The sequence below is a fragment of the Salvelinus fontinalis genome, unplaced genomic scaffold (assembly GCF_029448725.1).
Source record: "Salvelinus fontinalis isolate EN_2023a unplaced genomic scaffold, ASM2944872v1 scaffold_1022, whole genome shotgun sequence".
NCBI lineage: Eukaryota > Metazoa > Chordata > Actinopteri > Salmoniformes > Salmonidae > Salvelinus > Salvelinus fontinalis.
Genome location: NW_026601231.1, coordinates 36,593 through 51,257, shown reverse-complemented (window position 1 = coordinate 51,257; position 14,665 = coordinate 36,593). Strand labels below are relative to the sequence as shown.

Below are 14,665 nucleotides of genomic sequence, written 5' to 3'. Positions count from 1 at the left end.
TACTCATCATTGGGAAAGGTAGGCCAAACGGTCTTTACTCATCATTGGGAAAGGTAGGCCAAGCGGCCTTTACTTATCATTGGGAAAGGTAGGCCAAGCGGCCTTTACTCATCATTGGGAAAGGTAGGCCAAACGGCCTTTACTCATCATTGGGAAAGGTAGGCCAAACGGCCTTTACTTATCATTGGGAAAGGTAGGCCAAAAGGCCTTTACTTATCATTGGGAAAGGTAGGCCAAGCGGCCTTTACTTATCATTGGGAAAGGTAGGCCAAAAGGCCTTTACTCATCATTGGGAAAGGTAGGCCAAGCGGCCTTTACTTATCATTGGGAAAGGTAGGCCAAACGGCCTTTACTTATCATTGGGAAAGGTAGGCCAAGCGGCCTTTACTTATCATTGGGAAAGGTAGGCCAAAAGGCCTTTACTTATCATTGGGAAAGGTAGGCCAAGCGGCCTTTACTTATCATTGGGAAAGGTAGGCCAAAAGGCCTTTACTCATCATTGGGAAAGGTAGGATGTGTTTTGGACATATCCTTTCTGTGCTCCAGCAATTTACGAACAGATGCCTCCTTCCATCAGCCGTATGCACCTTGTTCAGTATCTGTCACTTTACAGTACTGTAGTTCATGATCTGGTTTTACTTACTTTATGACATTCCTCCTCGTTCTTATAGGCTGGAGCAGACTTAGTCTCAAAATAAGACCGGTTTAAAATAGTTTTAGCCTGTTAAAGCAGGGTTTCCCAAACCTTTCTTTTTCAAGGTGAAGGGGGAGGTTCGGACAGAGCTAAAGGACGTCCATTTTTTTTGCACTGATCACAGACGTGGTCAAGTGTAAATATGACTTCTTACATGAGCCTGACAGTGCATGTCACGAAAGACTGAACACTATCTCAGGCTAACATAGTTTGGAAAGCAATTGGCTATTGCTTCAAAGAGAAGACAATGAAAAGACTTATCTGTCTTTTAGTTATCAAAATTCTCAACTTAATTGAGCGAACAGTATTTTTGCCATTGGCTATATCCCCGGTGAGTGTGCATATTCACTTTCTTTATCCCTGGGTCAGTGCCACTTGAAAGTCATATTGAAAAAGATTCTGCTAATCTCTATAGTCATATAAAGTGTAGTAGAATTGCATGATAAAAAATATTTTAACAAGGGGGGGAAAAAATCCTGTAAAGAGAAACATATCTGACATAGCCTAGCCTAGCCTTACTCCACCACGCGCTGCATTGAACAGCCGTTTTTTTGTGAACAGTGATTGAGTTATATTATTAACCTAAATGATGACTATCCAATTTACTAATCACATTAGCAATAGTCAGCTATCTTACAAAAGTCTGTAAATGTGATGATGCATAGAATGCTTTATTTATTTTTTTATGGTGAAAATGAGCTTCCCCTTAACTTGAGACTCGCGCGCCTATGAGCAAGACAGTTAGGCCTAAACACTCCGTTTTCCTTTGCTAATGTTTCCCCCGTCCGTCCGTCGGCTGTCAGTTATGTCGATGACTGTGTACATACCGCACGTCAATCACCGACACCGGAAGTCCCATGACCGTCACAGCCCTAATTGTATGCTTGAGTTTGTTCAAGAGAGGCTTTGACGCCAGATTTGAGCAGATCTTGCTTTAGTTTTCCTCAGCCTGTGTTTTGTTTCTCTCTCCTTTTCCTGTTAGATGGTGATGCTGCTTCTCTCCAGAGGAGCCAACATTAATGCTTTTGACAAGAAGGACCGCCGAGCAATCCACTGGGCTGCTTACATGGGTAATGAGTTGACCACACATTTACATCTGACTAATGTCCTTATCCCAGTGAGTGAATGAATTGGCTGTGTGTTAGCCTCACAGCTCAGCTGTATGGTCCACCTCTAGTGTGTTATTATGTCAGAATGATGGACTAAGTATGTTGATAAGATGTAGGTTTTCAATTGTACTAACACGATGTAGGTATTGTTTATGGTGCTGTGTACCACTGTAAACTAACCTCTCTCTCCCTCTATATCTCTGCCTATCTCTCTGTCTCTCTCCATCTGTCTGTCTCTCTCTCCATCTCTGTTTGTCTCTCTTTTCCCCCCCATAGGGCACATTGAGGTGGTGAAACTGCTGGCCTCTCATGGATCAGAGGTGTCCTGTAAAGACAAGAAGGCCTACACCCCTCTCCACTCTGCAGCCTCCAGCGGCATGATCAGCATAGTCAAGTACCTCCTGGACCTTGGGGTGGATGTGAGTCAATGCATACATACACCTCCCCACATTCAACTGTGTAGTCACTGTTCAATTACAACTCCACGAAAAGACAGAGCTCTAGTGTGTTGGAGAATGATTTCCTTCAAGTAATGAAGAGATGGAGGTTGGGCCAGGGGGTTGGGATTAGTGGGTTGGGACAAGTGTGTTGGGACCAGTGGGTTGGGACCAGTGGGTTGGGACCAGGGGATTGGGGCCAGGGGGTTGGGACCAGGGGGTTGGGACCAGTGTGTTGGGACCAGGGGGTTTTCATAACCAAGTAATGAAGAGATGGAGGTTTGGCCAGGGGGTTGGGACCAGTGGGTTGGGACAACTGTGTTGGGACCAGTGGGTTGGAACCAGTGGGTTGGGACCAGGGATTTTTCATAACCAAGTAATGAAGAGATGGAGGTTTGGCCAGGGGGTTGGGACCAGTGGGTTGGGACCAGTGTGTTGGGACAACTGTGTTGGGACCAGTGTGTTGGGACCAGTGGGTTGGGACCAGTGGGTTGGGACAACTGTGTTGGGACCAGTGGGTTGGGACCAGGGGGTTGGGACCAGTGGGTTGGGACCAGTGGGTTGGGACAACTGTGTTGGGACCAGTGGGTTGGGACCAGTGGGTTGGGACCAGTGGGTTGGGACCAGGGGGTTGGGACCAGGGGGTTGGGACCAGTGGGTTGGGACCAGTGTGTTGGGACCAGTGGGTTGGGACCAGGGGGTTGGGACCAGTGGGTTGGGACCAGTGTGTTGGGACCAGGGGGTTGGGACCAGGGGGTTGGGACCAGTGGGTTGGGACCAGTGTGTTGGGACCAGAGGGTTTTCATAACCAAGTAATGATGAGATGGAGGTTTGGCCAGGGGGTTGGGACCAGTGGGTTGGGACCAGTGGGTTGGGACCAGTGTGTTGGGACCAGGGGGTTGGGACCAGTGTGTTGGGACCAGTGGGTTGGGACCAGGGGTTGGGACCAGTGGGTTGGGACCAGTGTGTTGTGACCAGGGGGTTGGGACCAGTGGGTTGGGACCAGTGTGTTGGGACCAGAGGGTTTTCATAACCAAGTAATGATGAGATGGAGGTTTGGCCAGGGGGTTGGGACCAGTGGGTTGGGACCAGTGGGTTGGGACCAGTGTGTTGGGACCAGTGTGTTGGGACCAGGGGGTTGGGACCAGGGGGTTGGGACCAGTGTGTTGGGACCAGGGGGTTTTCATAACCAAGTAATGAAGAGATGGAGATTGGATCCAGGAGGTTGGATCCAGGAGGTTGGAGCCAGTGGGTTGGGACCCAGTGTGTCGGGACACAGTGTGTTGGGTCAGGGGGTTTTCCTAACCAAGTGACCTGATCAGGAATGTATTGTCTCTCTCTCTATCAACATGATAAATGTGCAACCAGAGGAAAAGAAACTCTGGACCACCTTTACTCCATATTCAAAGATGCATACAAAGCTCTCCCTCGCCCTCCATTTGGCTAATCTGACCATATTTCTATCCTCCGGATTCCTGCTTACAAGCAACAATTAAAGCAGGAAGCACCAGTGACTAGATCAATAAAAAAGTGGTCAGATGAGGCAGATGCTAAACTACAGGACTGTTTTTCTAGCACAGACTGGAATATTTTCTGGTATTCTTCCGATGGCATTGAGGATTACACCACATCAGTCACTGGCTTCATCAATAAGTGCATCGATGACGTCGTCCCCACAGTGACTATACGTACATAACCCAACCAGAAGTCATGGATTACAGGCAAAATCCAACCTTAGCTAAAAGGGTAGAGCTGCCGCTTTCAAGGAGCGGGACTCTAACCTGGAAGCTTATAAGAAATCCCGATATGCCCTCCGACGAACCATCAACCAGGCAAAGCATCAATACAGGACAAAGATCACATCATACTACACCGCCTCCGATGTTGGTCGGATGTGGCAGGGCTTGCAAACTATTACAGACTACAAAGGGAAGCACAGCCGAGAGCAGCCCAGTGACACGAGCCTACCAGACGAGCTAAATTATTTATATGCTCGCTTCGAAGCAAGTAACACTGTAACATGCATGAGAGCACCAGCTTTTCCGGACTACTGTGTGATCACATTCTCCGCAGCTGATGTGAGTAAGACCTTTGAACAGGTCAGCATTCACAAGGCCACAGGGCCAAACGGATTACCAGGATGTGTACCCGAGCATGCGCTCACTAACTGGCAAGCGTCTTCACTGACATTTTCAACCTCTCCCTGTCTGAGTCTGTAATACCAACATGTTTCAAGCATTGCACCATAGTCCCTGTGCCCAAGAAGACTAAGGTAACCTGCCTAAATAGCTACCGACACGTAGCACTCACGTCTGTGTTTTTGAAAGGCTGGTCATGGCTCACATCAACACCATTCTCCTAGAAACCCTAAACCTACTCCAATTTGCATACCGCCCCAACAGATCCACAGATGAAGCAATCTCAATTGAGAGGGGAAATACCTATGTGAGAATACTGTTCATAGACTACAGCCCAGCATTCAACACCATAGTCCCCTCCAAGCTAGGGACCTTGGGACTGAAGACCTCCTTCTGCAACTGGATGCTGGACTTTCTGACGGGCCGGCCCCAGGTGGTGAGGATAGGCAAGAACACCTCTGCCACACTGACCTTCAACACGGGAGGCCCTCAGGGATGCGTGCTTAGTCCCCTCTTGTACTCCCTGTTCACCCATGACTGTGTGGCCACACACGACTCCAACACCATCATCAAGTTTGCTGACGACACGAAGGCGATGAGAGGTCAGAGACTTGGCATTGTGGTGCCAGGACAACCTCTTCCTCAATGTCAGTAAGACCAAGGAGCTGATCGTGGACTATAGGAGCAAGAGGGGAGAGCACGTCCCCATCCACATCAACAGGGCTGTTAAAGGGTCTTGCTCTGACCCTACCCACAATCCCTAGACTGTATACAAACCATATGCACACACACACACACTACATTCACACTCCCACACAAAATCCACACACACACAAACCGACACAACCCAAACACACATGCGTACACATTACACACTCTCACAAACAAACACACACCTTTACACTCATTTGCTGCTGCTGCTCTGTTCTTTATTTTGCTCTTATTATTATTATCTATCCTGATGCCTAGTCACTTTACCCTGCCTTGTACATATCTACCTCAAATACCTCGTACCCCTGCACACTGATTTGGAACTGGTACTCCTTGTATATAGCTTTATTCTTGGGTATTTTATTACACCGTTACAATATATACAGTACCAGTCAAAAGTTTGGACACACCTATTCATTCCAGGGTTTCTTTATTTTTTACAATTTTCTACATTGTAGAACATCAAAAGTATGAAATACCACATAAGGAATCCTGTAGTAACCAAAAAAATCGAAATATATTTTATATTTGAGATTCTTCAAAGTAGCCACCCTTTTCCTTGATGACAGCTTTGCACACTCTTGGCATTCTCTCAATCAGCTTCATGAGGGACTCACCTGGAATGCATTTCAATTAACAGGTGTGCCTTGTTCAAAGTTAATTTGTGGAATTTATTTCCTTAGTGCTTTTGAGCCAATCACTTGTTTTGTGACAAGGTAGGGGTGGTATACAGAAGATAGCCCTATTTGGTAAAATACCAAGTCCATAGTATGGCAAGAACAGCTCAAATAAGCAAAGAGAAACAAAAGTCTAATATTATTTTAAGACATGAAGTTCAGTCAATCCGGAAAATTTCAAAAACTTTGAACGTTTCTTCAAGTGCAGTCACAAAATCCATCAAGCGCTAGACCCAGAGTTACCTCTGCTGTAAAGTTCATGTAACAGACACATCTCAACACTAGCTTGGAGATCCGTTACAGGATGTCTGTCACCCCACTGAGCCCCTATTGCAGGTTAGGGGTCACATCCACTTGAATGTCCTTCATATGACGAACCTCCTACAGAGCAAATGAGGAAAATATGATATATTATGATTTATGTTAGTAACAATACAATATGGGAATTTTATCCCAAAGCTACCTACAGCTAACATATATATTTATGTATGTGATCTATGTAAATAAAGGAGTATAACACAGCTGTAAAACTGTGAAGGACTATATGGTGGAGGCCTACCCATTTCCCAGGAGCATTGTAAAAAGTGGATTTGGGTACAGTGTTTATTTCCCCCTAATATCTTTGAAGATTACACCTAAAATAATTAGGCCTACTTCTTTCTACTGCTGATCTGAGACCATTAGGGTTAAACATTACAGATATAAATGCAATATATGGAGTAGAAAAGATTGCCTGCCCACCAAAGAATCAACATACGTTCTACATGGTCTATTTCTATCTGAATGTAACACCTCAATCAAGCTTGTTAATTGATCGTTAAGTCCTGTTTGTCAGGTAAAAGGTCATTAGTGGCCTATATAAGCCTCATACAGGCCACGGGAAGACATTACCTGTTGATAACACAGACTATTCTCATGATCATGGGAGGTGTGAGAGAATTACTGCTCTTTGTGATGACTGTGGGGGTTGTCAAAGGTTGGTTCACTAATGTTTTATTTGGATTGAAGGGATTTGTTTGGGAAATATGCGGAACTTTACAAGTGTGAGATTAAAATTTGTTGGTCAACTTTTATTCTTCACTGCTATTAATATATGTAGTTATTTTGTGTCAACTCCACTTCTGTTAACACTTTCTCCTCAGTTTCTTGTTACCCTGTTGGAAAGTCCCAGAAGCAAGAGCAAGTCTCTCTGCAGAGCAGACTTGGAGGTAAGTGTTTCTTTCCACAACCCTTCTAGCTTTGTACTGTGTCTATGGTGCTGCTGTGTTTGACACTCATTCAACACCATAGAGTAACTCAGTTGTCTAAATAATGTTGTCAAACTCTTTGATTTGGTCATTTTGCTTGTGTACCTTAACCTACGTTTTTCAGAGCTGTCATCAAATGACGTCTCCATTGTGCATGCCCTGGCCTTGCTCCGATCCATAGGGTCTGACGCTAAACAAGACAGAGAAGGTACGGCCTGAAACATATACTTTAAAATCTGTGTTGGGTTCATGTTGCTCAACATTCGAATGGCAATTTGGCCTAGACCGTGTAGAACAGCTGTGTTGCTGTAGAATACCCAACTGTTCCTTTATGTTTTCTCTCCAGAGAATTTAGAGACTAATGAAGTAGAATCCCAAGCTTCTCCAAACCATGGTAGCTCTACGGCAAATGATGCCCTGTCCTCTGACGACGCTACCTCTGAAGCTGCCCCTGGCCCGTCTGACGACGCTACCTCTGAAGCTGCCCCTGGCCCGTCTGACGACGCTACCTCTGAAGCTGCCACTGGCCCGTCTGACGACGCTACCTCTGAAGCTGCCACTGGCCCGTCTGACGACGCTACCTCTGAAGCTGCCACTGGCCCGTCTGACGACGCTACCTCTGAAGCTGCCACTGGCCCGTCTGACGACGCTACCTCTGAAGCTGCCACTGGCCCGTCTGACGACGCTACCTCTGAAGCTGCCACTGGCCCGTCTGACGACGCCACCTCTGAAGCTGCCACTGGCCCGTCTGACGACGCTACCTCTGAAGCTGCCACTGGCCCGTCTGACGACGCTACCTCTGAAGCTGCCACTGGCCCGTCTGACGACGCTACCTCTGAAGCTGCCACTGGCCCGTCTGACGACGCCACCTCTGAAGCTGCCACTGGCCCGTCTGACGACGCCACCTCTGAAGCTGCCACTGGCCCGTCTGACGACGCTACCTCTGAAGCTGCCACTGGCCCGTCTGACGACGCTACCTCTGAAGCTGCCACTGGCCCGTCTGACGACGCTACCTCTGAAGCTGCCACTGGCCCGTCTGACGACGCTACCTCTGAAGCTGCCACTGGCCCGTCTGACGACGCTACCTCTGAAGCTGCCACTGGCCCGTCTGACGACGCCACCTCTGAAGCTGCCACTGGCCCGTCTGACGACGCCACCTCTGAAGCTGCCACTGGCCCGTCTGACGACGCCACCTCTGAAGCTGCCACTGGCCCGTCTGACGACGCCACCTCTGAAGCTGCCACTGGCCCGTCTGACGACGCTACCTCTGAAGCTGCCACTGGCCCGTCTGACGACGCTACCTCTGAAGCTGCCACTGGCCCGTCTGACGACGCTACCTCTGAAGCTGCCACTGGCCCGTCTGACGACGCTACCTCTGAAGCTGCCACTGGCCCGTCTGACGACGCTACCGCTGAAGCTGCCACTGGCCCGTCTGACGACGCTACCTCTGAAGCTGCCACTGGCCCGTCTGACGACGCTACCTCTGAAGCTGCCACTGGCCCGTCTGACGACGCTACCTCTGAAGCTGCCACTGGCCCGTCTGACGACGCTACCTCTGAAGCTGCCACTGGCCCGTCTGACGACGCTACCTCTGAAGCTGCCGCTGGCCAGTCTGACCATGCCATTGAGGAACTGTTAATTTCTGCATCTGAGCCCCCGTTGACCACAAGCATGGATATCTGATGTGGGACATGGTGCTCGGTGTCCATGCAAGAGTTCATGGGTATTCTAGTCCAGGTTGTGTGTGTAACTGCATTTCCTTGTTTTGGCTCAATTAAACGTTAACTGTAATACTTGTGTCCTCAGTATTGTTTTGACGGTTCCTACTTGCAGTTGAGGTCTATGACTTGAGTAACTGTGGTGATGGCAACATTTATTTTGCATTATAACCATGCTTTGGCATCAGCAATATGTTTACTTTGACCCCTGTGCTTAAATCACCATTTGCCTTAAGCTACATTTGGTCAAATTATGCTAGTAGCATCACATGATGTGGAATGGGTTCTAGTTCATTTAAACTTGATGGTTGTGGAACTGAGTGTTTGGGGTTTGTACATGAGGCTGTTGCTAGAATCGGGGTTAATGGTGTCAGTGCTAACTAATATCACGGTTGTCAACTTGCATTTAAATGACTCTTTTGGGTATCTTCTCTCGTAACTGACTTGGTTTCCAATTAGTGAATGCTTACATGTAAAACCAGCTCTCGTATCATTAGCCCATCTTTTTGGCAGGTTGTCTTCATATCCCAGTGCCAATCCAAACTTTCAGGTTTAAATAAGTCAATGCTAACCTGTCTTAGCTGGCAGGCTGCTATCATGTCCAGGCTCTCCCAGAGTTGCTTGTAGCGCCGCTAACCTAGGGTTTGAGGGCAGGAACAGTTTGACCAGGATTTCCCACCCACTCCGATTTACATGGGATAAACCATTGGAAGAAACCGGTAAATTTCTATGTGAAGCGTGAGGAAGTCTGTTCATACAGGCCTTCTCTAGCCGCATGATGAAGGTATCTGCTGATGAAGGTATCTGCTGTAATTCAAACATTTCTGTGGCACCGCTTTACTCAATTATGCCAACCAAATCCAGATAGCAAATGTTCTGAAAGAGCTGCAAAACCTGGACCCATACAAATCAGCTGGGTTTGACAATCTAGACCCTCTAATCTGAAACTATCCGCCGCCATTGTCGCAACCCCTATTACCAGCCTGTTCAACCTCTCTTTCATATCGTCTGAGATCCCCAAGGATTGGAAAGCTGAAGCGGTCATCCCCTTCTTCAAAGGGGGAGACACCCTGGACCTAAACTGTTAGACCTATATCCATCCTGCCTAAGGTCTTCGAAAGCCAAGTTAATAAACAGATCACTGACCATCTCGAATTCCATTGACCTCCTCCACTGTGCAATCCGGTTTCCGAGCCGGTCACGGATGCACCTCAGCCACGCTCAAGGTACTAAACGATATAACCGCCATCGATAAAAGACAGTACTGTGCAGCCGTCTTCATCGACCTGGCCAAGGCTTTCGACTCTGTCAATCACCATATTCTTAACGGCAGACTCGGTAGCCTCGGTTTTTCTGATGACTGCCATGTCTGGTTCACCAACTACTTTGCAGACATAGCTCAGTGTGTCAAATCGGAGTGCATGTCTGGTCCTCTGGCGGTTCCGACCTAGAATATGTGGACATCTATAAATACCTAGGTGTCTGGCTAGACTGTAAACTCTCCTTCCAGACTCATATCAAACATCTCCAATCCAAAATAAAATCAAGAATCGGCTTCCTATTTCGCAACAAAGCCCCCTTCACTCACGCCGCCAAACTTACCCTAGTAAAACTGACTATCTTACCGATCCTCGACTTCGGCGATGTCATCTACAAAATAGCTTCCAATACTCTACTCAGCAAACTAGATGCAGTTTATCATAGTGCCATCCGTTTTGTTACTAAAACACCTTATACCACCCACCACTGCGACCTGTATGCTCTAGTCGGCTGGCCCTCGCTTCATATTCGTCGCCAGACCCGCAGGCTCCAGGTCATCTATAAGTCTATGCTAGGTAAAGCTCCGCCTTATCTCAGTTCACTAGTCACGATAACAACACCCACCCGTAGCACGTGTTCCAGCATGTATATCTCACTGGTCATCCCCAAATCCAACACCTCTTTTGGCCGCCTTTCCTTCCAGTTCTCTGCTGCCAGTGACTGGAACCAATTGAAAAAAATCGCTGAAGTTGGAGACTTTTATTTCCCTCACCAACTTTAAACATCAACTATCTGAGCAGCTAACTGATCGCTGCAGCTGTACATAGTCCATCTGTAAGTAGCCCACCCAATCTACCTACCTCATCCCCATACTGTTTTTATTTCATTTACTTTTCTGCTTTTTTGCACACCAGTATCTATACTTGCACATCATTATCTGCTCATTTATCACTCCAGTGTTAATCTGCTAAATTGTAATTATTTGCTCCTATGACCTATTTATTGCCTACCTCCTCATGCCTTTTGCACACACTGTATATAGACTTTCTTTTTTCTACTGTGTCATTGGCTTGTTTATTGTTTATCCCATGTGTAACTCTGTGTTGTTCTCTGTGTCACACTGCTTTGCTTATCTTGGCCAGAATTTCTTGATGATGCTCTTCGAGACAAGTTTGTATGTGGTCTCACAGGTGAAGCATATCACAGAAGGCTTCTGTCAGAGAAGGACCTGACCTTTCGGAAAGCCTGTGATATCGCACTTGGACTCGAGCTTGCCCACAGGGATACTATTGAGCTATCGGGATATGCAGAACGTCAGAAAGGTGTTCACAAGGTCAGTGATGCACGTGGTGAAAAAGGCTCACAAAAGTCACACTTTTCTCAGTCCCGTCCTCAAGGTTACACAAGAACAAAGCAGCCCACATCTCAAAGGTCTAAGCCAAGTTGCTACAGATGTGGGGGAGATAATCATCAGCACAGTGAATGTCGATTCCAAAACGTAAAGTTCCACAATTGTGGAAAGGTTGGACATTTACAGAAAGTGTGTAAAGCCTCAAAACGCACAGCGAGAGCGCACTAAGTGTCAGACGCAGCACAAGAAGAGGAAGGTACTACTGAAACAGTATTGGAACTGTCCACAGTGTACACAGCTCAACAACAAAAAGATGGAATCTATCTCAACATGGAGTTAGCGTGAAAACCGGTAAAAAAGCAGCTGGACACGAGCGTCTGTATCTCTGGTTCCAGAGAGACTCTACAAAGAAAAACTGAAAGAGTGCCCTCTTCAGCCAGCGTCCATCCGCCTTTCTTCATACACTGGTGACACTATTCCTGTGTTAGGGCAGATCCAGGTACCAGTCCGGTATGAGGGGAAGGAGTGGACGCTACCGCTTGTCATTGTTAAAGGAGAAAAATCAGCCTTGCTAGGCAGAAATTGGCTACAAAAGATCAAGTTGAACTGGGGAGAAATCTTCAGTCTGAGAAAGGACAAACCAGTGAGTCAGGCTACACTCACTAACATGCTGGAGAAGCACAAAGAAGTTTTCAAAGATGGCTACGGCGAAATACAAGACTTCACAGCAAAAGTCAGAGTGCAAGAAGGAACCAAGCCTATCTTTCACAAACCACGTCCAGTTCCCTATGCTCTTAAGGAAGCAGTAGAGAAGGAACTGGACCGCCTACAGAAGAATAACATAATCACGAAAGTAGCGAGAAGCGACTGGGCCGCTCCGATTGTTGTAGTCCCAAAGAAAGACAAGACCGTCAGAATGTGCGGTGACTACAAGGTCACAGTAAATCGCTGCATACTACCAGAGGAATATCCACTACCAAACGCTGAAGATCTGTTTGCCACTCTAGCTGGTGGGAAGGTTTTCAGTAAGCTGGACCTGGCATTTGCTTATCAGCAACTGAAGCTGGATCCGGAGTCAGAACAGTATCTGACCATCAATACACACAAGGGGCTATTCAGATTCAATCGCTTGGCCTACGGAATCTCGACAGCTCCAGCGATATTCCAACACACAATGGTTTAGGACATTCAACAGCATGTAGGCCACTGCTCACCTTGTGAAGCTGTTCGCAACAAGCCTGCTGCTGCAGCTCTTCATCCATGGTCCTGGGCTGCGACACCTTGGGAACGCATCCATGTGGATTACGCCGAGATTGACAAGCAACATTTCCTTGTTGTCGTCGATGTCCATTCCAAGTGGATGGAAGTGTTCCCTACTCAACTGACCACAGCTGAGAAGACCATCAATCTTCTCAGACACCTGTTCGCATCCTTTGGACTAGTCAAGGAGCTCGTATCGGACAATGGCCCTCCTTTCACGTCAAACGATTTTGAAATGTTTCTCAAGAACAATGGAGTAAGGCACATCCTGTCACCACCTTACCATCCGGCATCAAACGGATCAGCGGAGAGAGCCGTGCAAACCTTTAAGAAGGCCTGGACTAGACTCGAGGTCCAGTCTGTGCCCACCCACCAAAGGCTTCCCCGGTTCCTGTTTACTTACCGTAACACACCACACACAGTAACGGAATGTACACCAGCTGAACTGTTTCTGAGACGCCAACCACGTACCCGCCTGACATTGTTGAAACCAGACTTGTCAAGCACTGTGGCAAAGCACCAGCTACAGCAGAAGAAAGCTCATGACAGACACTCAAAGACTGTCAGAGAATTCAAAGAGGGAGAGATGGTGATGGTACGTGATTTCAGACACCCCAAGAGCCTGTGGAACCCAGGTGTGATCTTGCAACGCAAAGGACCTTTGACTTACCAAGTCCAAATTGGTCATCGCCAGGTCAACGTTCATGTGGATCATCTGCTACGGTCCAACGCCCCAGCAGAGACACGCCGAGAGAACAATAATGACTCCCAGGACTATTCTCCTGACTGTGGACGTACGGGAGAGACAGAGCCTGACCTTCCACCCGAACCTGGCCCATCACCGGAAGCCCAGGAGGAGCGGAGATATCCTATTCGACAGCGAAAGGCACCTCAAAAGCTTGACCTGTGAGTTGAGCTGTTTAAGGTAACAGACAGTAAAACAAACAAACACTTTAATATGTCCTAGATAAAAGGAAAGAAAAAGGACATTACCTGGGTTAGTTATTAGGACACAAACTCCATCTTCGGGGCAGAATAATCCCCTGGATTTGTGCTGGGCTCTGAAAAGTCTGCTTCAACCAGGTCTCCTGCTATCTCTCTCAGAATGACCTTCTTGATCCAAATCAGTCAGGTTTCAAGACTAGTCACTCAACTGAGACTGCTCTTCTCTGTATCACGGAGGCGCTCCGCACTGCTAAAGCTAACTCTCTCTCCTCTGCTCTCATCCTTCTAGACCTATCGGCTGCCTTCGATACTGTGAACCATCAGATCCTCCTCTCCACCCTCTCCGAGTTGGGCATCTCCGGCGCGGCCCACGCTTGGATTGCGTCCTACCTGACAGGTCGCTCCTACCAGGTGGCGTGGCGAGAATCTGTCTCCTCACCACGCGCTCTCACCACTGGTGTCCCCCAGGGCTCTGTTCTAGGCCCTCTCCTATTCTCGCTATACACCAAGTCACTTGGCTCTGTCATAACCTCACATGGTCTCTCCTATCATTGCTATGCAGACGACACACAATTAATCTTCTCCTTTCCCCCTTCTGATGACCAGGTGGCGAATCGCATCTCTGCATGTCTGGCAGACATATCAGTGTGGATGACGGATCACCACCTCAAGCTGAACCTCGGCAAGACGGAGCTGCTCTTCCTCCCGGGGAAGGACTGCCCGTTCCATGATCTCGCCATCACGGTTGACAACTCCATTGTGTCCTCCTCCCAGAGCGCTAAGAACCTTGGCGTGATCCTGGACAACACCCTGTCGTTCTCAACTAACATCAAGGCGGTGGCCCGTTCCTGTAGGTTCATGCTCTACAACATCCGCAGAGTACGACCCTGCCTCACACAGGAAGCGGCGCAGGTCCTAATCCAGGCACTTGTCATCTCCCGTCTGGATTACTGCAACTCGCTGTTGGCTGGGCTCCCTGCCTGTGCCATTAAACCCCTACAACTCATCCAGAACGCCGCAGCCCGTCTGGTGTTCAACCTTCCCAAGTTCTCTCACGTCACCCCGCTCCTCCGCTCTCTCCACTGGCTTCCAGTTGAAGCTCGCATCCGCTACAAGAC

The 14,665-nt window shown here is 48.0% G+C and overlaps 2 protein-coding genes across 2 annotated transcripts; both read left to right on the top strand.

The window, feature by feature from the left end:
• Positions 1-426: 426 nt before the first annotated feature.
• Positions 427-8,804, top strand: LOC129848156 (polysialoglycoprotein-like). The gene is made up of 6 exons (XM_055915632.1): positions 427-1,764; positions 2,080-2,222; positions 4,643-6,742; positions 6,909-6,974; positions 7,138-7,221; positions 7,360-8,804. Exons 3-6 carry the CDS (start codon positions 6,682-6,684, stop codon positions 8,694-8,696), a joined length of 1,548 nt encoding a protein of 515 aa, XP_055771607.1. The 5' UTR covers positions 427-1,764; positions 2,080-2,222; positions 4,643-6,681; the 3' UTR covers positions 8,697-8,804.
• Positions 8,805-9,766: 962 nt separating this feature from the next.
• On the top strand, positions 9,767-13,704 carry LOC129848157 (uncharacterized protein K02A2.6-like). The gene has a single exon (XM_055915633.1). The coding sequence runs from the start codon at positions 12,703-12,705 to the stop codon at positions 13,510-13,512; it is 810 nt and encodes a 269-aa protein (XP_055771608.1). The 5' UTR covers positions 9,767-12,702; the 3' UTR covers positions 13,513-13,704.
• Positions 13,705-14,665: the final 961 nt, after the last annotated feature.

Coding starts and splice junctions, on each gene's coding strand:
- LOC129848156 (XM_055915632.1), top strand. CDS start 6,682: ATGATCATGGGAGGTGTGAGAGAATTACTGCTCTTTGTGATGACTGTG. Junction 6,743..6,908: donor GACTGTGGGGGTTGTCAAAG/GTTGGTTCACTA, acceptor CTTTCTCCTCAG/TTTCTTGTTACCCTGTTGGA. Junction 7,222..7,359: donor CGCTAAACAAGACAGAGAAG/GTACGGCCTGAA, acceptor TTTTCTCTCCAG/AGAATTTAGAGACTAATGAA.
- LOC129848157 (XM_055915633.1), top strand. CDS start 12,703: ATGGAAGTGTTCCCTACTCAACTGACCACAGCTGAGAAGACCATCAAT.